The 23056-nt window shown below is 48.8% G+C and overlaps 1 protein-coding gene across 2 annotated transcripts in view; it reads right to left on the bottom strand.

Moving 5' to 3' along the window:
- The window catches only part of LOC144369095 (mitotic spindle assembly checkpoint protein MAD1-like), a 270352-nt gene that overhangs the window by 87470 nt on the left and 159826 nt on the right, over positions 1-23056 (bottom strand). For both annotated transcript variants that reach the window (XM_078028153.1, XM_078028154.1), the window contains exon 7: positions 9163-9303. In XM_078028153.1, coding sequence (XP_077884279.1) covers positions 9163-9303 — 141 coding nt within the window. The remainder of the gene's footprint in view (positions 1-9162; positions 9304-23056) is intronic.

The raw sequence follows: 23056 nt of genomic DNA, 5'->3' as shown, positions 1-23056 counted from the left end.
TGGGGGGAAGAAAACATGGGCCCAACCAGGCCCTGTCTGCTCCACAGTGGAGGCCCTGTCAGTCAGCTTGTCCACATCTGGATAGTGACTAGATCCTTCCTAAGGTCCTGAATCTCGTTCACCTGAGGCACTTGAACAACAGGTTCAAGACCATCACCCCAACAGCCCTGTAGGGTCTGTGTAATAAGGACCCTCTCACCTTAGACAGACATATAGCAGCAGTCACCAGGAAAGGGCAGACAGGGGAGGCTCTTCTCCCCAAGCTCATGTGCAGTACCTTTAGCAATGCTGTTCCTGATGTGGTGGGGAGTCAGCAGAGACAGTGGGAGCTGGGCTCAGCTCCACAGTATCTCCTCCATGCTCTTAGGGGCATCAGTGTGCCTTCTTCTTGCTGCCTCTGCAATGACCTCAGGAAATGAAGCCGGCCACACAGTCCATCTGCTGCTGCCTTCTCCTTAAAACTTCCTGCTAGGACCAGGCTGCCTTCTAAGCAGAAAAACCCCACCAAGGTATCTTGCCCACCAGCTGTTCCCTGAATGCCACAGCTGATGTGCACATCTGAGCCAGTGGCCTGGTGTTGATGGCCATCGGTTATGTTCATTCCACTCAAGCTGAGAAAGCTTCTGCTCTGCCCAAGATATCACCACCATGAAGAAAGCTAGACCTGACCTTAAGGCTGCAACTGACAGGGAGGCTGAGGCCCTAGAGTGGGGTGCTGGAGTCCCCACGGCAGCCCCTGTTTATTCTCTGGAGAGGTGAAGAGCTATCTCAGGGACAACTGACAAGGCAGGTCTCAGTATGAAGGTGTTGTCTTCAGGGACCGTGTGGCAAAGGTGGCACATTGCCAGTACAGCATCCACTGCAGGAACACACATAGCCATGATGGGGTGCTGTATGTGCTCGGACACGAGCCCTAGACACACGCATCATTTGTGACACGTGGATGCTGTGCCAGGACCTCAACAGGGCTATTTTTATCCTCACTCAAGTGTGAAGTGGCTCCTGATGATCTCGCACCCCTGCTAGCACGCAGCAGGCCCAGGACGTGGCAAGAAAACCTGCAGGAGGACGCAAGCTGGGACAGGACACCTCAAAGCCCTGATGGGGGCTGGCAACAGCTTCTGTCCAATCACAAGATGGCTGGCTGGAAGGACCCTGAGAGCAGAGTAAGCCCCACGTAGAGGCTGTAGCCCATGCAGGTAGATCTCCCCAAGGTCACAGTTAACACGGGAGGGGCTTGATGAAACTCAAGCCACAGGCCGCCCACTTTCCTGGTCTAGCTGACACAGACCTATGACAAAATGTGACAAGCTAGCCATCCTGAGAGATCTTTCTAGGCCATAGAATCAGGTCTCGTTTGAGGCCGAGTGCCTTCTCTGCAAGACAGTGGCCTTGGGTTATGGCTATGGATGCAGAAGTACTCTTGCCTATGAATGGTGGCTAGAAGACAGTTAGCTTCCACTGGCTGCAGAGCGAGCTGACTCCCAAGCAGGCAGCTCCATGGCCAGGTGCATGGTCTGCAGAGCCTGGTTAGGGTACAGGCTGCCAGTCTGGAAACTTAGTGGGCAGGAGTGGGCTTTGCTGAGGTGGAGGACATGAACCCTGCCCCAGAATACCCTAGCACATTCAGCTCAATGTTAACGATTCTGCAGGGCACTGGGTCGAAGGTGTGGGCCTGGGTTGGCTCCCCAGCATTACCAGGAATTTGTTAGAAGCACAGGATCACAGGCCCCAGTCCTCATGCTCTGAGTCAGAGGGAGGGTCTAGTGTTCTGACCAGCCCTGTAGGGATGCTGATGCAAGCCCAAGTCTGAGAATTGCTGCTGGGGAGACTGAATTTAAAGCCACACAACCAGAATTCAAATTCCGATGTTTCTTCCTGTCAACAATGTCATACTCAACCAATGGTAATTTCCACAAAATCTGATGAGCTCAGCTGTCAGAATCTTATTGTTCCATCTATAGGATGGGCATACCATCCCTATCTCATGGGGTTGTTTTTAGAATTAAAAAGAATGTATGTGAGAACTTGGCTAAGGCACAGCAGGTGTCCTTGCTGAAAGGCGGTGTGGAGAATCACGCTCCACCAGTGGGAAGGAAGAAAGACTTCCTTTACCCACGAGGCTCACCTCCTGGCACATGCCTCTGTCCCAGTGCGCTGGAGCCTTCCGCTACGTGCTGAGGACCAGTGCTTTCAACCTGTCCCCAAGTTCCTAGTTGTGCTCAAACACAGACAGCTCTCAGCCTGGAGATCAGGTGTTTTTTCCTTGGCTCGCCCTCTCACCGTTTCAAGGTTTCCCATCATGCTTCGTCCCTGCTTTTCACGGTGTGATCTTCTCTAGCTCTTCACACAGCAGAGCAGTAAATAAACACACTCAGGAGAAAGGAAAGTCCTTTGCGAGGGCAGTGCCATCTGAGCCCCACAGAAGTAATGGGGAGGAAAAGAAGAGAGGGAATGGTCTGATTTTTCTAAGCTGGAAGTCAGAAATTATTCCAGCTCCGCTGCAATCTGAAATTGGGATATTTCCACACAACACGCCTCACAGCCAGCAGCACTGTAATCTGTTTTAATTAAATAAACTGGAAACGCAGATCAGGCCGATGAGTGGAATGAAGGTGCCACAAACTTATATTTATAGCTCTATCGACAGAGGACTCATGACATCTGCTACCAACTTCTGCAGCTGTTTTATAAATGGAATAAATAAAACCCATGCAGAACAGCACCAACCTCACCAGAGACGGGCTACTGGGATTCTCCCAGCTCGACATTTCCAGTTTGTTTTACTGAAATGTTTTTGCCCACATTAGAGCAGACGGAGGAAGCAAAGTAGGCTATGTGAGCACTGAGAGGAGGGGAAGTGAATTCCCCGTGGCTGCCAGGCTTGGAGCCTGCACTTGCCCATCTGCGAACATGAGCCCTGTGCCCTCAAGCACTCACACAGGCCCCAAGGGCACACTGGTGGGCACAAGCCAACAAAAAGCCTGCTGACCCCAAATTAAAGCAAACAGGAGCCTCGGTGAAGGATGGGGTGGGACGAGAAGGACAGAGCAGAGCAATTAGACAGACATGAGAGCTAAAAGTAGGGAGGACGGGAAGCCTAGAGACAAAAGAAGAAATGAGTGGGCCGGGGCGGAGGCAGAGAGTGGAGGGAAGCAGCAGCCCCACTCCCATGAGGGCCTCTGAACCCCACCATCCAGTGGCACTCTTCTACCTGATGCCAAGAGCCCACCTCTCAGACCAAGATACTGGGGGGTACACACATCTGTTTCTTGACTGCGGATCTGGATGCCCAATCAGATCCCTGCAGCTGTAAGGAGTGTCCCCATAGGCACCTCAGCCACCCTCTGGCTCTTGAGGACAACTGAGCACCACGAGGGATGTGAAGCCTCATTTGCAAGCTTCCCTGCCCCCCAGAAGAAGCTTGAATCTCAGTCACTAGTGAAGTTTGCCCATTTGAGAGGCCCTGAAGGCCCTCTGGGTTCCATAAGGTCACATGATCTCACTGTGCGACAGTATAGGACCCTCTACCAACAAGCTCCTAACAGGCAGCTTGGAACAACTTTTAAAGTGCTCCAGGCATGGGTGGCTTCCAGAACTTAGAATGTGTGAAATTTTGCTATTCAATAAACAATTGAAAAACTCACCCACCAAAGACTTCAAGGGCACTAGCCCTGCCACCTGCAACCAAGACCAGTGTCCAGTTGCTCTGGACTGCCAGGTGAGGTTGAGCTGGCCTCTTAGGACTGCAGCCCAGCAGTGCAACCTGAGCAGGGGATTCAAGTAGCGCAAACACCTGCCCCACTGTCCCGCCCTACACTCAGTGCCCATGTCCCTAGGGCCAGGACTGATGGTGGGTTCAGCACTCAGACCTGGGACAGGGACTGGGGTGTGTCCGATGTGTTGCCCCCAGGGCAAGGCAAGGATCAGGAAGTTCTGCTTAGGTGGCTTCAACTGTGACAGGCTCACCCCTATCCCACATGGATGGCAAGAAGTTAAAGGAGATTATGTAGGCCACAGTGTGGCACCCACAGGACACTCAGTAAGTGACATCTTCATTAATAGGACCAGCACAAAGGAGACAGCAGACTTCAGTAAATGGGCTCATGGTCCAGGGATGACCTGCCCAGAGTCCCATTCGCTAGAAAGAACCGGGCTGGAGATGGGAAGGTTCTGACTGTGGATCCCCTACTGGGCTGGGCATTGGATCTATGGGCCAGAGTGTGGGTGGGCTGATAGCAGGTCACAGGAAAAAGCAACCTATAACCTCACAGCTGGCTTATTCCTGGCCCCTGGCTGGTCCTTGCCAATCCAGGATTCTATTCAGTTTCCCTGGCAATGGGGCCCCGGACACCCCGGGAGGTTCTGCCACAGCAGCCTCAGCACTAAGAATAGTCAACTGGTGGCTCAGAAGTCAGAGCCCTGTGGGGAGAGACCACAACTCACGGCCTCATCTGGAGTGGGCAGGGGTTGCTATGGCCACTGGACAGTTCCATGGGATATGGGAGCCATGAGACCGGAAGCTTCCCACCTTGGGTGGACTCAGCTATTACAGTTTGCACCAGCCACAGATACCTTCTAGGTTCTCCATTTCTCCTGTGTGGGAAGCAAGCAATCGTCCTCGCCATGGCTGGAAGGAGGACCCAGGTCAGACCTCTGCCCCACAGCCCTCCTCACCAGGCCCATGCAACCACCAGATCTCACAAGACATCAAGGCCTTTTCATAGTAAGTGGAAGCTGGAGATGTGGACACCACCCTGAGTCTTGTGACTGGTACCCCGTCCCTGAGGCTAGCCTTAACTGTGGGGGCATGGCCACTTCAGGCAGAGCCCAGCCCAACTCTCACTGGACTCCACACCTCCCACCAGGCTCTGCCTCTTCTTTGTCAATGTGCTTATTGGTGCCCATTGTCATGGCCGTGTTCTCCTGAAGTCTAACCTGTGCCATGCCTATGAGGAGGACCAAGCATAGGGTACCCCTGGGCAACTGCCTGGGCCCAGGGACTTCCTCAAAAGCTCCTGTGGCCAGCCAGTGGCCCCCAACTAGCCTCTCACGGAGGGCTGCCCTGCAGTGGGAACAGGAGGATGCGGGCCTGCCAGGGCAACACTGCCTTCCCAGGGCAAAGGGCTGGTGCTAAAGGCTGGAACATGGGGTGGGGGACAGAGAACATCTAAGAGGCCCTTCCCCTGAGGGCACTATGGACCTGAAGCTGCCTGGGGAACCACACCTAATGCCAAGATCAGAAGTACCCCTACTGACCTGGCTCTTGCTTCCAGGCAGCAAGGCCTCTACCCTGGGGAGCCGCTGGACAGTGCAGGAGCCCGTGTTTGCCCTGCTTTCCCCATTTCTTCTCTAAAGCACCACGCTTCCACATAAAAATGAACCACCCTTAACAAACTATAGGAGAAACAGCCACCACCTGTGTGCTTCCCTGTGTGGAGGTACTTCTGTGATGTTACCCAGGGTTGGGAGAAAGTCCCCCAGTTCCACTGGCCCTTGCTCAGTCAGCATCCCCAATCTAGACAGCCAATCTATCCTCCATAGGATAAGGTTGTGTTGCCACCCTCACCTCACTGTGAGTGAAAGCAGATCTCTTGGGAAAGTTAGGGAGTTCTCAAACCTCACACCTCATTTGGTCCTAAATTACCTGAGAGCAACCGCTCTGCATGAGGAACTGCAACCAGGATGGAACTGTTGGGTGCCTCTTAGGAGCAGTGCTATGCCAGGCAGAGACCTCCTCTAGCCTCACTGGGACCCTAGGACCCCATACACACCTCCCATAGAATAGAGTCCAGATGACTCCTCCGTCCAGTTTCCCAAGTCTCCCCAGAGGAGCTTCACCCTCCACAAGCACAGGCTCTGGCGCCTCACTCCCTATGCCTAGCAGCAGACCTTGACCTGTTGTACCCTCATTGAACAGGGAACTCCACAGCACCTGACTCAGCACAGCCACAGAGGTCTGGTCCATGGGAGAAGGACCCAATGGGGAGGAAAGATGAAAAGTGGGGGCAGGGGAGAGGCAGCCTTCTCCCCAGCAAGCTTCCTGTCTGGGAAAGCACAGGGGGTGTTCCCGGTTGAGCAGGAGAATAAAAACAATGTTGAGGAGAAACCCTCCCTGGGGCTCCTCCACAGCAGACCCATCTGAGGGCTCTCAAACCTGTCCCAGGCCCAGAAGCAAACCACAGGGCTGCAGCTGCTGCCACCTGGTGGTGGCAGGAAGCCCACAGTTTCCCACCTCTGTGGATCTAGGTACTTGGACAAGACTCAGAGGGGCATCCAGTATGTCCCCCCAGCTCACACTCAATCCAACCACTATTGCATTCCCAAGGGCTGGGGATGCCACTGCCCATGCTTTTCTCCCCCTGCCAGGCAGCAGCATGCCCCCTCAGGGACAGTTCTACAAAAGAAGGCTGCCGTCTACCACGTGGAACCCTGAGGGAGATGAGGTGCCAGGCCAGAATATTTGGCCACCTCAAACAGCAGAGTAGGTGGCATGTCCACTGACTCTAGGCAGCAAGTGGTAACTGGTGGACCTGGAAGGAGGGCGAGGAGGTCCAGAGCACTGCATGTGGGTCTCTACCTCAACACAGCCATGGGCTGCTGAAGCCCAGGTCCAGAGGAGCAAGGCTAGCGAGAGGTCAGATCACTTCTGGAGGGCCCAAGGGACTGTGTGCAGAAGGAAACAGCCATGACAGAGACCCCAGGTAAGGAGCGGGGAGCAGCTCTCAGACCCCACCCTGCACCTGGACTGGCCCCTTGAACCCCACAGTATTGGAAGGCACAGCTGGTGTCAAAGTGCACTCCAGCTGGGCCTCTAATCTCTCTGTCTGGCAAATCCCCCATAACTTCAGGAGACACAGGAGAAGCGGGCAACCTGCCCTTATATGTCCCAAAATAGAAAGTGAGAACGGTCTCCTGACACACACCCATGAACCAGGCGATGGCTGAGATCCACCAAGTTGCCCCAGGTAGTACAGTGAGCACATCTGGTCAGTGAGTGCTGATATTGAAACCTGGGTCATGACACAGAACTCGAACACATGGCACCAGCTGTGCTCAAATGCTGGGCTCATAATGACCTGTGCAGAACATGTGGCCAACACAGATGGGGATTTCTCAATGTGAGAAATGCTAGGGATGATGGAAGATGTCGAGCCGTCCCTGCATATCTCTCTTCATTAGCATTTCATATGGAGTCAAATGGGTGGTAACAGGGTAGCTATTAACGCGCTCATGTCCATGATGGCTTCACTCTGTGCAGCCAAGGATGGAGGGCCTGCTCCTAGGCACAGACACTGAAGCAGCGGAATGAGTTCCCAACCAATGGGGTTTGGAGGTCAGTACAGAACCAGAGGTCTCTCTCACTCGTGGTTCACTCTGCTGAAGAGTGCCATTGAGGGCTGACCCCAGGCAGAGACATAGTATAGGCCCCCAGGGTGCCTGCAGGGACCTCAGAATAAGCGAGAGGCTGAAAGGATGTGAGGACAGCCCAGTCTGCAGCCTCCTGCTGTGGAGCAGGGACCCTGGGACCCCACACCCACCTCCCATAGGATAGAGCCCAGATGACTCCTCTGGCCAGTTTCCCAAGTCTCCCCAGAGGAGCTCCACCCTCCACAAGCACAGCTCTGGGCGCCTCTTTGCCACCTGCCACACCCAGAGCCCTAGTCTTGGCATTCCCCGTACCTCCTCACATACTGGGTGACCTGCCAACCACCTTCCCCCATCTCCCTGGACGTGCCAGCCTCCAGGGGAATCAAGGTGGTCCAAGATAATTCCCTCATATGAACCTTGTTCTCCCAACACAGCACCCCTAACCTGTTAAACAGGTGAAGCTTGTTTATTAGACATCTCCCTCACCTATCAGCTGAGCTCCAAAGGGGCAGGAACTCTGCTGAATGTTCCCCTGTACGGAACTAGGCCCAGTGGGAAGCAATTGTGGCCACACAGGAATCCTGGCTCTCCCCTCTAGACCCTGGCCATCTGTCCAGCTGGGACATCAGAGGTGATCTCCAAACACTGGCTAAATGAGAAATGTAGACAGCACCCTGCATGGTGTGATGAGCCACACCAACACCTCTCATCTGCATCACCATCACACTGTGGATCCAGGCCCATCATGGTGACAGTGAGCACCAAGACCAAAGGATACCACAGAAGCTTCTGGGAGTGGCAGTGCAGTGGTGCAGAGCAAGTGCTGTGGCTGCACTCTAGGTCTGGCACTGTCCCATACCAGCTCAGTATCCTGTGCACACCCCCAGGCCTCTCTTGGCCTTGGCTTCCTCCTCAGGAAAATCAGGATAACAACAGCACCTGCTTCTGGAGATGGAAATAAAGTGCAGAGCCGGCTGGCAATGCTGGCCAACTTGGTTGTGGAGGTTTTCCTACCTAAGAGGAGGCATTGCCCATGCCCACAAGAGCTATGCTGCTCCTGCCAGGGAGTGGAGCAAACCCCTCCTCAGCTCTGCTAGGGAAACATTGGCATTTGTACCTCAGGGTGGGATGGTTTGCTGGGAAGCTGTGACCAGGCATGCAATGTTGCATTCTCAGGCCCATCAGGCAGATCCCAGCTCAGAGCAGATACAAGCTGTCCAGGGAAGAGAGGCCATGCAGGGCTCTGACCAGCCCAGGTACTCATCAGCAGAAAGCCTCAGGAGCCAATGAGTCATGCTAAGACAGATCTGCCCTCCATCCATTTTCCTCTAGAAGAGGACATGGGGCATCAAAGAGGGCCCAAAGGTGATGCAGGTGGCAGCAGGAGAAAGAAGAAAGAGGCCACAGGCTGAAGCTGCCCTCTACCCAGAGGACCGTTTAGCATCCCAGAACAGAGACTTGGAGGGAAATCACACAAGGAGAAACCGCTGACCCAGGGACATGGGAAACACAGATCCAAGCCCACACTCTAGGCCTCAGGGCTACCTCTGAGGCCCCCAGAGGGAACTCTACTCAGCAAAGGCCACCCCTCAAATTGACATCCTACAATACCTGCCATCTGGACAGGACTATCTAGGATCCCTCCAACTACCTCATGCCATGAAGAAAATTAAAGCAGACCATGTATGCAATATAACCATCCATGACCACACCCTCCCCCATAGTCTCTGGTCCAAGGAGGATGACCATCTGGGGACATGGGCCCTTTACCCACCCATGGCTCAGACTTACTTCCATCTCCGTACTGTGGGCATGCACCTTCTGCACCATGTCTTCAGCTTCCCGCACGCGCCGTGTCAGCTGGGGTGAGTACTCAGCCTGGGTCATCTCACTGTCATAGGACCCCAGGATGGCACGCATGCCATCCCGCTCCTATGGGCACAGAGGACAATTGGTCAGCAGAACATGGAGACAGGAACCTGGGGAGCTCCCTTATGCAGCACCTCAAAGAGTTCAAGAATTCAGTTTCACGCTTACCTGCCAACAGTGCCCACCTCCAGAGCTCCTGTCCCAGAGGCCCAGGTGCTCAGAACTCCCAGGCCTTTCACCACCTAGGCCAGCAATCCCAACAGCATGTCCTAGTCTCAGTGCTTACTCTCCCTGTGTCAGGCTGAATACCCGCTTGCTTTGACTTCTCACCAGATCTCAGACAGTAACACTCAGAGCAAGGACATCAGCCAGCATTCTGGTGGGTGAGGAGGCACCCATACGAGTAGGGATACTTGGCAACCTATTGGGATAAGAAACACTCTGCTCTGCCCAACTACCCTGACTCTAAACACAAGGCCAGGATCCATCAGCAAATGACTCCTCATGGATGCTTGAGGCCACCAGAGTGTCACTGGGCCACCAGCCATGCCAAGCAACCTGCCTCCTCTCTTGACACAAGATAGCAATCACAAGAAGCAGTGACCCAAGTTTCCTGAGACAACAGACTGATCACACAGCCAGGAGTCTCAGCCTAGACAAGATCACTGCTTACCTATACCCTGCCAGAGTGAGAGTCAGGAAGTCAGGAACCCTGGGAGAAATGGGTGGCTTTTCCCCTGCCAAGACTGAGACTGATTCCTTCCTGAGACTGGAAAGATCCATCACACATGCCTGAATGAAAAAGTCTTGCTAAGCCAGCAGGGGGGCCTGCAGAGACAGAGGATGCTGCCTGGTGGGGAGCTGAACTGCTAAGGAAGGCCATGCCTCACAGGAAGCTGCCTCCTCCTCCTCCTTTGACTGAGGCTGTCAGATGTGAACCTAAGGCCACAGGGCCACGGGGTTCTCCCGGCTTCAGATACTCGATTCCTAGGTGGAGAAGGTCCATCCAACAGATCCAGGACCAGGCAGGGGCTCCTCCCATCTGTCCTGCTGCCCCCCTGCACTCAGTGGACTACACAACTGGGGATAGGGGAGCCCTTGTTCAGAAGCCCAGGTGTGTCATCGTACAGCTTCTCTGACCACCTGTGCATGCAAACACCCTGGGGGTCTTGCAGAAGGTAGACTCAGATTCCACAGGGCAGGCAGATCTGGCTGCAATGCCACCTTGCAATGCAGAGACCTTACTAGTGTGCTCAGTGACCCCCTTTTGGCTCCGCCCACTTCTAGGGCCAGTGATGAGGAATCTGGAGCAACACAGGCCACAAAGAAGGTAATGGCTTCTGGGAGACCCTGGTTCAAACCCCAGCTCTGACCTCAAGTCTCAGATCCTTCCCAGTAAGATGGAGACATGAAGGATAGCTATGTAACTCAACACTGTTGTGAACAAAGTGTCCAGAGAACTGCCCTGTAAATGCTTGGTGCTCATGAAAGGATAGAATTGTATCAATGTTGGTGAACACTAGCAGTTAAGAAGTGAGGAAGCAGGTTTACACACTTACTGGCACATGCCCCTACCCAACACATGAATCCAGGGAAAGGAGCAGAGGCCAAGGTCAGACTAGCCCCTCATCACCTCCCTCTGTGCCCTGGCCAGCAGCTCCCTCCCTCCCACCCAGCCCTGGCTCAAAGGGCAATTCATGGCCCTGATGGAGACCTGCTCTCTCAGACCTCCAGGGGAACAAGACCTCCACACAGAAACAGGTCTTCATGACCACCAAGGTCCCCATGCAGGTAGCATTCTCTCAGTGTGTACTTCCACAGGCTGCTGCCCAACCATGTCCCCAGGAGAGGCCAGGCCCATGGCTCAGCCACCTCCAGCAGGAACATAGGTCCCTCCTTTGTGAGAAAGACAGGCAGCATGTTGGGGTGTAGGAAATCCTGCCTTCTCCTTCCTGAGATGATGGGCCCTCAGAGCCTTGGGCTGCTGTGTCTAGGCACTCTGCATTCACTGGCAAGGGACACAGTTGTCACCCCAGTGTGGACTCTGTAATTAGTTGATGACAAAAAAATTCAATAAGTGAGAAATTAAAGTTACAAATCCAACTGGAACTGGTCACATATCCGGGGAAAATTTGTTTCCACGGGAAGGTTTATGGAGTGTCATAATTTTATTGAAATCCTATATCTTCCCATTGACTTTTATCGTCTCAAGCTGGTTACCCGAGTTATCATTACCAGAGTGTCGATGCCGCTCGAGGCTGGGGCGGGGGATCTCCTTTCATAAACAAACTACAATTGTCTCCTTTATTGACCAATAAATCTCAAAAATGCTGCCCTTCACTACGGCTCTCTTCTATTACATCTCCAGGCTAGCAATGGCTGGCAAAGAAGAAAAATGTAAAGTGAAAAGTTTGTTGTTTGTACCTTTTCAAGAAATTGTTTTGTCATTAGCAGAAGAGCAGGCACTGTGCTGGTGTGATTTGGTAACGACTTTTTAATGACTGATTCCACTTGTGGTAAAGTTCGCTTCGTTTCCAATTGAGCAAACACAGACGATTAATCGCTGCACAAACAGGCGCCCAGGCTGTGCTGACAGAAGCCTTAAAGACTTGCTGGAGAAGTACAAAACAAAACAATGTTTTCCACTGAGTGCTTCTCCTGGGTACAGAACGGTCCTGTCTGTGAGCAATGGAGTTGGTTTGTCACCCCATTAATTAATGGCAATTCGAAGAGAAAGCTGGGAGACAGGCTCACCTTTGAAGAAGCCAGTGGAGGACCAGGGGCCTTGTGCCTTTGGAGACCCCTAAACCAACCACAGGATGTGAGTGCTTTCTATGCCTGTGGTGACCAGCCAGAGGCCATCCTAGTCCTGAGTCCCCTTCAAGAAGGAAGCTAAGGGAGTAAAGTGCCCAATGGTAAAGAAAATCATAAAGCTGGAAAAGAATTTCAAGGTCAAGGCCAGACAGGAATTTTCTAGAAGGAAACTGAGGTATGGAACTGTAGAATCACTTGTCCATGGCCCTAGGCATCCACTTACTGCTCATGGGTGTCTGAGCTTCCCAGTTAAAATAAATTTATCTGAGCACAGACCAGGCAGTGAGGCCAGCAGGGGGCATAGACTACCACCATAGGACAAAGAGCAGCAAGCAGGGGTGTAGGAGCTGGTCAGCCATGCTCCTGGGTGGAACTGAGAGTCCTGGGAGGCAGGGAACTATGGGCTCAGGGAGATCAAAGAGAAACCCACGGGCTGACACCATCACAGAAACAAATACACCAGGACAGATCAGGTGAGTAGAGGGTGCAAAGAAGAGTTTGAGCCCAGCACCCCCAGCCCTGCCCAGGGGACCCCCCTGTGGCAAATCTCTCCATACAAAACCACCCTCCTTGACCCTACTTCTTCACTGCCACTTAGGCTACCCCAGGGGACATCCAAAGCCCATCCTAGATAGCTACCACCTTCCCCCCACAGGTACTAGTCTTTTGCTTCCCTCAAGGCTGGCCCGGAAAGTTCCTCCAGCAGGAATACAATGGGACCACCTTCCTTCAGGTACAGCATTACTACCTGTGGTATACTACCACAGGTATACAAAGTCTTGCTGCAATACTAGCTCCTCCCTACAGAATCCGACCCTCATCTCCCACACCTAGCAGTTTGAGGTTCATTTGGGCCAACCAAGGACCTGGGGAGGGTTCCCCCACTCAGGTTGTGCAGCTGCAACCAGTGGGACAGAGGAAGAGGGACTGTAGGAAGAGGAAGTCCCTAGGAGGTGACAGGAACAAGACAGAACATAGAGAAGGTGGGCTTCTTTGAAGATAGCACATGTCACATGTGTGCATATCTGTGTGACCATAAGTGCACATAATAAATTTAACTGGGTGACCCAGAGGTGGCCAGCAGAGTGTAGGAGCCATGCTGCTGACACTCCTAGCCCTAATGGTCCTACTGCTGCCCCATGGCACCCTGGCAAGTCCTGCTGGGGTGCAGGTCTCCAGGAGAACCTGTGTAACCACCAAGGGCTGCTGGTAGCCTCTGCTACCAGAAGACCCAGTACGTTCATCCTTTATCCTTTTGCTCATATATTCACCAAACATGGATTCCATGAAGAGAAGCCAGGGAAGGTATGGAGAAGGAGCACAGGCCTTTGGCAGAGAACACAGAAAAGACCTATGGCCCAAGTGCTAGAGAGATGCCAGGTGGACACGGGTGACCACAGCATGTAGACTACAGCTGATGCATAGAGGGAAAGGTACACCAGGCAGAGGGCACAGTGTGGGCAGTCCCCAGTGTGCCTTGCAAAAGAATAACAGGGACAGTGGTGATTACCCCTCAGCCACCTCAGTCAAGAGGAGGCCTTTTCCACTGAGCTCTTGAGACTAGTCCCAGAACACACTGAGGAGTGGCTTGGGAATGAAGAGACATCCACCACACATACACGGATGGCCAGAGTAGGTCACCTGGGCAGTGGGGTGCCACACACCTGCTGAGATAGTTGGGGGACAAGTCTGGGGAGGAGTCTGCCTCCTGCAGGGAACACCAAGACAAGCTTCATGCCCGGGCTGGAGAAGGGCAGCGCAGTGACATAGAGGAGACAAGAGCGAGAGCCACAGTCCCAGTCTGGGAGGGGGAGCCACGAGGGAGTCTATTGGGAAACAGATAATTCAAGGTGGCCGGCAGCACCTCAGGCTGATGGGAACAGAGGCATGCGGCACAGTTGTCACAGAGCTTCCTTCTTCCCACCTTCCCAGACTGCAGCCCTTCACCCCTCCAGTGACATGAAGTGTGCAAGCCCAGGACTAGCTCCCAGGTCACAGAGGCCCAACAAGGCCCAAATCCTAGCTGGACATCAACTTGCTTATGACCTTGGCAAGAATAATCAGCTCTCCGTGTGCCTCAGGAGGTTCAATCGTGAAGTGGAAAGGGCAAAGTGTCCAGCCAGCCTTGAGTTCACATGTATCTGCACATGAAGCTCTGGTACTTGCTAGGTGCTGAGTCACTGCTGTCCTCATGACCCTTCCTCCCACTGTTTGTTTCTCCAATGGGGAGAAGACACTAGGTGCTCTGTTGAGACAGGTGCATGTAAGTGTTTCTGAGCCCTCATGGTGAAGTAACCAGTGACTGAAGAGAGAAAGGGCCCACCCAGGATCGTGAGCCAGGGAAGGTCCCCAGGAAGCAGGGGTAAGCCCAGAGAGACCGAGCTGAGCTGGTGGCATTTGCATGCAAGAGGGTCCCTTCCTCAGATTTCTCCTCTGGGCAAAGCAGTGGCCCTTCCATTCACTTCTCCCTGGTCTCTGCTGCCAGGGCTACTGGGTCTCTTACCTTCTCTGACCATCCATGCATTCTCAGGGCCATTTGACCATAGCCTCAGCATGGTCAGCCAACTTGGTTACCTGCACTCAATTCTTGGTCCCTCCACAAGGTTTTTCTTAAGAAAAGGAAATTATGATCAAGTGCAGCTGCAAAGCCCTATTCCTACCTGCCCCATGGCACCCTGGCCAGCAGCTTCATGGAGTCAAGGAAAAACCCAGGTCTGCCCGCTCTGCCCACCCTAGGCCTCCTTTTCTATCACTAATCTCTCCTCAGACCCCACTTTTTGGTGTACACAGGGATCCTCAGGGTCTCCAGCACCAGGACCCTTTGGCCACACAGAGCAGGACCATTTCCAAGGACTTCCTTACACTATTAGATGCTTTGGAAAGGAGGAGAAGGAGGGGAGGACGCACACCCAAGAGGAGGTGGGCAGCTGCAGAGGAGGTGCCGCGCTAGTGCTTAAGAGGCTTCCTCTCTGATCCACACCAGTCTGCCCTTTGGCCTGTGGATGCCAGGGTTCTGACCCAGGCCCCAGACAAACATGTGCAGCACAAGGACCAAGCCTAGGCAGGCTCGGTCCTAGGAGAACTTCCTGGGGCACCTATGTCTGTCTGCTTCCTCTGGCACTCACTGGGAACTAGAAATCATACTTGGAAAAGGACTCATTAAGCAGAAGCAAAACTTATTTACAGGGTCAGAAGATCTGCCTTCCACAGTGTTCCTAACCCTGACAGCAGACATCAGAAGTGACAAGACTCATCAAAGCCTTCATCATGATGTCTGCACTGCCCATTTCTGTGAGACAGGCTGTCCACTCCTGAGCCCATAGAATAGGCCTTGCATACTCCACAAGCCTCACTGTGCAAAGATGCTGGGCAGACTCTGCCCCAAGCAAGCAACAAGCACCCACATCACACAGACTGGCCCATAATCTCCAGGCTGGTAGGAGCCCTGGGCCAAGCAGGAAGCTTCCTAGGGAGATTTCACACAAGGCCCTGTATGCAGCATGACACTGAGTGTGGAGCCTGGGCCTGCAGATAGGGAAAGGAAGGAAGTGTGGTGCCTGAGCAACATAGACAATCAGATGAAGGAACCTGGACAGAGAAGCCACTATCCACAATGGGCAAGCTTGTATCTAAACAGACCACCATACTGTCAATGGTATATGCACACATGTTAGCCTAGAGGCTGTATAGGTGGGAAAAACATAAAATTCTAGTGCTGAGAATTTGTGGACTACAAGGCTACACTCATAAAACCTACAAGCAAATAACCCCAGGAAGAAAACACATGCAGTGTCTAAGACCAAACACAAATAGGAACTAACACAGGTCCTTACTAGACAGCAATGACTCACTCCTTGAAGTGAATAAACCCCAAGGACAAAGTCCTAAGTGTATAAAATTATCATCAAAATTCACAAAATGTAAGGGCTGAGGCTGTAGCTCAGTGGCAGAGCATTCGCTTAGCATGTGCAAGGCACTGGGTTCGATCCTCAGCAACACATAAAAATAAATAAATAAAATGAAGGTATTGGGTCCAACTACAACTAAAACGTGTGTGTGTATGTGTGTATAAATTCACAAAATGTTAATGAAAATGAACCAACAATACAAAATTTAGGAGAAAGAAACCCACAGTGTACTAGAATAATCAGAAAATAAGTATACCTAATATGTTTAGGTCAATAAAGGAATTTAAATTATTAGTAAGTTAATAACAAATAAGCAAATAAAAATGATTATAACCAAAAAGAAGAGCCAAACAAAATTAAAACAGAATGCTTAAACACTTAAATGTAGGAAGTAAATCAGCAGTTTAGATGTGGCTGAAGAGACACTTAGTAAACTGAAAGATAAATCTAAAGAATAAGCCAGAAAGAATAGGAAAAGACAAATACAGAAAATATGAAGGTGCTGAGAGAAATACAAGGTAGAAAAACAAAGTCTAAAATGTCTCTCACCAAAATCACAGAAAGAGGAGAGGAGACAGGAGAGAGGCAGTCATCAAGGTATAACGGTTGAGAAGCTTCCAGAATCGATAAACCATAGCCAAATTCATATTGAGAAGCCACCACAAGTGCAAATAGTCAGGACGGGAAATTGGCACACCTTGACAGGTTAGAACAAGGCTGGGAGCCATGTGGGTCCCAGAGGCAAGTGCAGGAAGGATAGACACGTGGGCGGGTGTATGTGCTGAGAGGAAAAGAGGTCAACACTTACCACCAACAAGACTTGCCAGACAAAAACAGAAAGGACATATTTCTTTTCTTTCTTTCTTTTTTTTTTTTTGAAAGAGAGAGAGAGAATTTTTTAATATTTATTTTTCAGTTTTCGGTGGACACAACATTTTTATTTTATTTTTATATGGTGCTAAGGATCGAACCCAGCGCCCCGCACATGCCAGGCTGGCGCATTACCACTTGAGCCACATCCCCAGCCAAAAAAGGACATATTTCTAAATGAGAGAAATGATCATATCTCAGAGATAAGAATAAAGAGCAAAGCAACAAACCTATATGCACAAATCCAGATGTTTACTGACATTACAAGAGCATAGCTGCCCTCCTTATGGGGCTTCAATCGGTACTGCAGATTCTGACACCTCTAACAGAAATAGGCAGATCCACAGAGAGAATCATTAAGGATACAGCCCAATTAACCAGCACCATCAGTCACCTGAGTCTAATTGTCTTCATCTGCCAATAGCAGAACACATGTGCCTCTCAAACTCACACAAAATGTTCACAAGACAGATCACATACAGGAACATAAAACACCACTTGAACAAATACAAAAGAGGACAAGTCACATAAAGTAAGTTCTCAGATCACATTGCATTTGTACTGGAAATAAATGACAAAGAGAGCCAGAAAGTCCCAAAATATCTGGAAATTAATCTACTTCTAATTGCACATGGGTCAACATAAGTCTCAAGAGAAATTCAATCATGACTTTGAATAAGAAAATGAACATACAATTTTTCAAAATTTTGTGGAATGCAGCAAAAGCAGGGCTCAGAGGGAAATTCATAGCACCAAGTGCCTAATTTAGAAACAAAGATCTAAAATCAATCATCCAAGCTTCCAGGTAGGAAATGACACAAAGAAGAACAATGTTAAACCTAAAGCAAACAGAAGAAAAGAAAACAATGAAAATCAGAACAGAAGTTAAGGGAAATGGAAAACAGAAAATCCAGAGAGAATACAACAAAACCCAAATAAAATTCGGTTCTTCAAAAAGGTCAGTGAAGTGAATAAACCTCTAGTTAGGTTAATCAAGAGGGAGAAAGAACAGACAGATTACTAACATGGAGAGAAGAGGCTGTTACTGAATCCTTTGTAAAATGACAGGATAATAAAAGGATATCGCGAACAACTCTATACCTAGAAATTTGCTAAGTCACATGAAAGGGACTGACTCCCTGAAAGATACAAATTACCAAAACTCACAAGAGGAAGAAAAATCATGAGCATCGGCCTCTGGAGAGGCTCACAGGACTCCCCACTGCCTCCGTCCTAATGCTCATCTGCCCTGCAGACTTGAAACCAAGCAAGCACTAACCAATGTGTTAAGGTTGTTGACCAAAACACAGAAAGATTAAACGTGCTGCTGAACATGTAGAAACCAGCCCCAATTCTGGGCCAAATCCCTTACCACCCCCCAGTAAACTCCACAGTCCAACCTCTTGCTGTCTGTCACAAGGAAGCTGCAGACCCCACTTTATGCCTTTCCACTAATGAATGCTTTGCACTGACCTGCCTGGTATTGAAGGCTTCTTCCTTTAGAATGTCAAGTGGCCTGATCTAGGGATGGTTTGGGGCTATGCCTTGTAGAAACTCTCCTGCTGCTATTTTGGGGGCTACTCCAACCATGGGTTCAGTAAGACAGAACAGCCTGTATCTATTAAAGCAAATAAATCAGTAATTAATAATCTACCCAAAAAGAAAACACCAGACCCACATGGTTTTCCTGATGAGTTCGACCAAATATTTAAGTGAGAAACGATACCAATTCACTATAATCTATTCAGAAAAGAGCAAACTATTCTGCATGATACTGTTAGGCAGATGCACAACAAGCACCTGTCAAAACCTACATAACTAACCAGGCACAGTGATGCACACTGTAATCCCAGCTACCTGGGAGGATGAGGCAGGAGGATCATCAGAGCCCAGGAGTTTGAGACTACCTCCTGGGCAACACAGTAAGATCCTGTCTTGTTAAAAAAAAAAAAACAAGATAAAAAAATGAACAAAGGAAAAGACACCAAAGAACTATATAACACAGAGTAAATGTTACTATAAACTATGGACTTTAGTTAGTAATAAGTTATCTATCAATACTAGTTCATCAATTGTAACAAATGTACCACAGTAACACAGGATGTTAATACTGACACAAGTGTAAAACTAAAATGAAGATAAATGGAAGTAAAAACAATATCTTTTCAAACCTCCAAACATGTGTGCACCATACCCTGAAGTAACAGCCTACAGGTCAGGTAAAGGTAAGCAGAATCAAGAGCTTTTAGGAGCCTGACTCGTTGGGAAGAGAGGGATGAGCTAACCTTTACCAGACTTTGATAAATAAAGAGTCTATCTTATAATCACCAGTGTAACTACTAAAAAACTATATAAAAGCTACATAGTTACCAAGATAATGAGGAGGACAAAATGTTAAGAAAAAAATTTTTTTTTTATTCTCCAAGACACAAAAAGAAAAGAAAAAGAACACTGACAAAAGCAACTATAAGAAGTATGATTTAAATGCAAATGTTTCATTACATTAAGGGCAACCAAAATAAATACTTCAGCTAAAAAAAATTAAAGATTTTCAGACTGAAAAAAACCCACAAAATCTATCTTTACCATGTACATAAGAGAAACATTTATAGTGAAACAATGAAGAAAGTTTCAGAATGAAAGCTGAAAAAGCAAGAGGTGCAAATGATTTAAAAAACAGAAGCTGATAAATCCACAAAGGAGATTTAATGATTAAAAGAATCCATAAAGGATATTTCATAATAATAAAAGGCTAAATTCACCAGGAAGACAATGTTTTTCAATTTGTATGTGCCTAATAAAACAGCATCCAAACATACACTCAATAATTGGGAAAATTAAAAAGGGAAATAGGTAAACATACAATCATGATGGAAATTTCAATATAATTCTCTCAGGAACCATAAGAAAACTTTATAAAGGATAAAGAAAACTTGAATAGAACAATTAACAATGGGCACAGACATTTAGAGAATAGTGCACTCAACAAACACAGAATACATGTTATTTTTAAGTGTGCATGGGTAGTTTATAAAAATTGACTAATATTGGGGTCATAAGGTATAGCCCGGTAATTTTTTGAGGGGGGCAGGGATTGAATTCAGGGGCACTCAACCACTGACCCACATCTCCAACTTTATTTTGTATTTTATTCAGAGGCAGGGTCTCACTGAGTTGCTTAGCACCTCACTTTGGCTGAGGTTGGCTTTGAACTTGTGATCCTCCTGCCTCAGCCTCCCAAGCTGCTGGGATTACAGGCATGCACCGTCGTATCAGCTAGCCTGATAATTTTTAAAGGACTGATGCCATTCAGTGTATAAACTGAGCACAAGGAAGCTAGAAATCAATAATAAGATAGCTTTTAAAAAATCACCAAATGGTTGGAAATTAAGAAATTTATTTCTGAGTAATCCATTGGTTGAGATAAAACCAGAATGGAAATGGATAAATATTTTGATCCACAGTTTGGATCTTACAAGTTTTCAAAGGCCCAAGTGTTGAAGGCTTGGTCACCAGCAGTGGTGCTTCTAGGAGGTAGTAGAATCTCAAGGAGATACAGCCCAATAGAAGGAAGTTAGGTCACTGGGGGTGCACCCTTGAGGGGACAGTGGAACCTCAGCCCCATCCTCAACCCCTCTTTTGTCTCTGGACCACAAGGTGAGAGTTCAGCTCCACCTCACTCTTTTGACATGACATGCTACTCTACCAGGGGCCCAAAGCCACAGGGCCCATTGATTATGAAGTGGAACCTCCAAAACTGTGAGACAAAATAAAACTAAGTTGAATATCTCAGGTATTCATTATAGTGAAGGAATACTGACTAACACTAGGAAAAAACACCATATTAAAACATAGAGTATGCAACTAAATTTATAACCTTAAATACATGTTAGAAGAAAGGATAAGAACAAATTATCTACATGTACAACTCGAAAAACTGGAACAATGACAAATGAAACCCAAAGACAGAAGGAAATAACATATAAGAGAAATTAATGTAATAGAACATATGCAAAAGAGAACCAATATAGCCCAAAGTGGATTAGTTCAAAAAAACTAATAAAATTGAAAAGCAACTGGTGATAGCAATCAAGAAAAATAAATAATAAGAGTAAGAAAGATGATATAACTATGCATCATATAAATATTTCAACATAAAATGAAAAACTTGACACAAGTAAACTTGAAAACTTCAGATAAAATGGACTATCTTAGAAAACGTAAAAGATTATCTGAAGTTTCAAAGCTATTAAAAATTAAACCCCCAATTTAAAATCTCCCCAATAAGAAAACCCCAGACCCAGAAGCCTTCTTTTATGCATTCTTTAAGAGAAAATAATACCATCCTTGGCAGGCCACTATGAGAGTTTCCAACTCCTCAGGCCTAAGAGACCATGACACCAAAGCCTGACAGGACAAGTGATAAAGATGAAACTCCCCAATGCTCACAGATATAAGATCCTCCGTTAACTCACCAGCAAACCAATGCAGCACTGCACACAAAGCACCATGCACAGACCCCACATGCTCATTCCTAGAATAGGTTTCTTGCAACATTTGAGAGTCACTTAATTTCAATTCTCACTAACAGAACAAAGAAGAAAAATCATATGATCATATCTTGATATCTGCAGAAAAAGCATTTGATTAAAATTCAATATCTATTTACAATGAAAACAACAAAACAACGCTCTTAGCCAATGAAAAATAGAGACTCCCCCAGTGATAGGACAGATTTCCTTTCTATACATATTATACACACCATGATCTCTAATGGTGAGTGTGACAGCTAAGCTGGCCTCTTGTGCTTCCCAGCTGCCACGAAGTGAGCAGCTCTGCTCCACCACACCCTCTCTGCCACCATGCTCTATCTCAGCATGGGCCCACAGCACGGAGTCAGCTAACCATAGCTGAAATCTCCAAAACCATGAGACAACATAAATCTTTCCTTAAGTTGATTTTCTCAGTTATTTTGTCACAATGATGAAAATCTGACTAACACATAGGGTGAGCATATAACACATCCTCCAATAGAGCAGCCACACTCTGGATACCAGATAGAAATCCATATGCACCTGCACGAGTGCAGAATGCTCACAGTGGCATTAGTCACAAGTGCTGGAAAATGCAGGAGGAAAAGATAAAGTGTGGTACACTCATGCCAACACAAACAAGACAACTGCACAGCCACTTAACTGTGAACAAAGAAGCCTAATACAAAATACTACATGCTGCATAAGTCCATTTAAAAGTGGATACCGCTAACGGTGGTGTTGAACCTGGGGGTGGCGGGAGTCACCAGGTGTGAGCAATGCTTTATTTTTTGGTCCTGGAGGAGACCTGAGATGCACTGACACCACAGCACACGACATGTACTCAGAAAATGTGTGTTGGACGCCAAAGGCAGCTGAAAAGAAACTTTAAAAAAAAAATAATAATCCATGATTTCTGAAACATGATGGCTACCCAGTCACATCTGCAGCCTACAGTAAGCCTGTTTGACCACCTGCCCAAGAGCCATGGTCCCAGAGCCTGAAGGACAGAGCACATGGCTCCACTTGAGCATGCCCATCCAGGGAGGGCTAAGGAGACACTGGAAGTGCAGGGCAGCACATGACCCCAGAATGCAAACATTTGAAACCAAGAGGTTTCTGGACAAGGAGTATAATCTAGAAAAATTAATCTAGAGGCTGTGATTACATGACATGAAGGAAAGAGACAAGGAAAGATGAAGCAGAAGAGAATACAGAATCCGAGGGCAGACAAGTGTGTCCCCCAGTTCAGCTGTGGCACTGGGGCCTGGCACAGGCACCACCTCCTGCCGAGTCCCAAGAACACTGGCTCGCTAGTGTAGGGCTTTCCAGCACACGGAATCTGGGAGGGATACATGGGAGCAAATAACAATTTGTACAACTGGTCCAAATTTCTCGCCAGAGATGTCTGTGTAAACCCAGTCTTGTCTGCACAGTCCTCCAAACAGAAGAGAGGGATACAGAAACATTAGACTTGGTAAGAGACAATGGTTCCTCCACACACCAACCATCTCATCAGAAGCTAAACAGCAAGCAGAGGGACAGTCCCCTGATGATGCAGGGTGGACACGGGTACAAACAACTCTGTGGTGACACAAGTGTTCAGAGCTGTCAAAGCTCATTAACTGCAGTTAATTGGGTAAGAACAGTTCCATTGATGATGGCTGACGAAGAGGATAATTTCAGCAGAAT

The sequence above is a fragment of the Ictidomys tridecemlineatus genome, chromosome 12, assembly GCF_052094955.1.
Source record: "Ictidomys tridecemlineatus isolate mIctTri1 chromosome 12, mIctTri1.hap1, whole genome shotgun sequence".
NCBI lineage: Eukaryota > Metazoa > Chordata > Mammalia > Rodentia > Sciuridae > Ictidomys > Ictidomys tridecemlineatus.
Note: the sequence above shows the minus strand (reverse complement) of the source record. Positions and strands in the feature narration are given on the sequence as shown.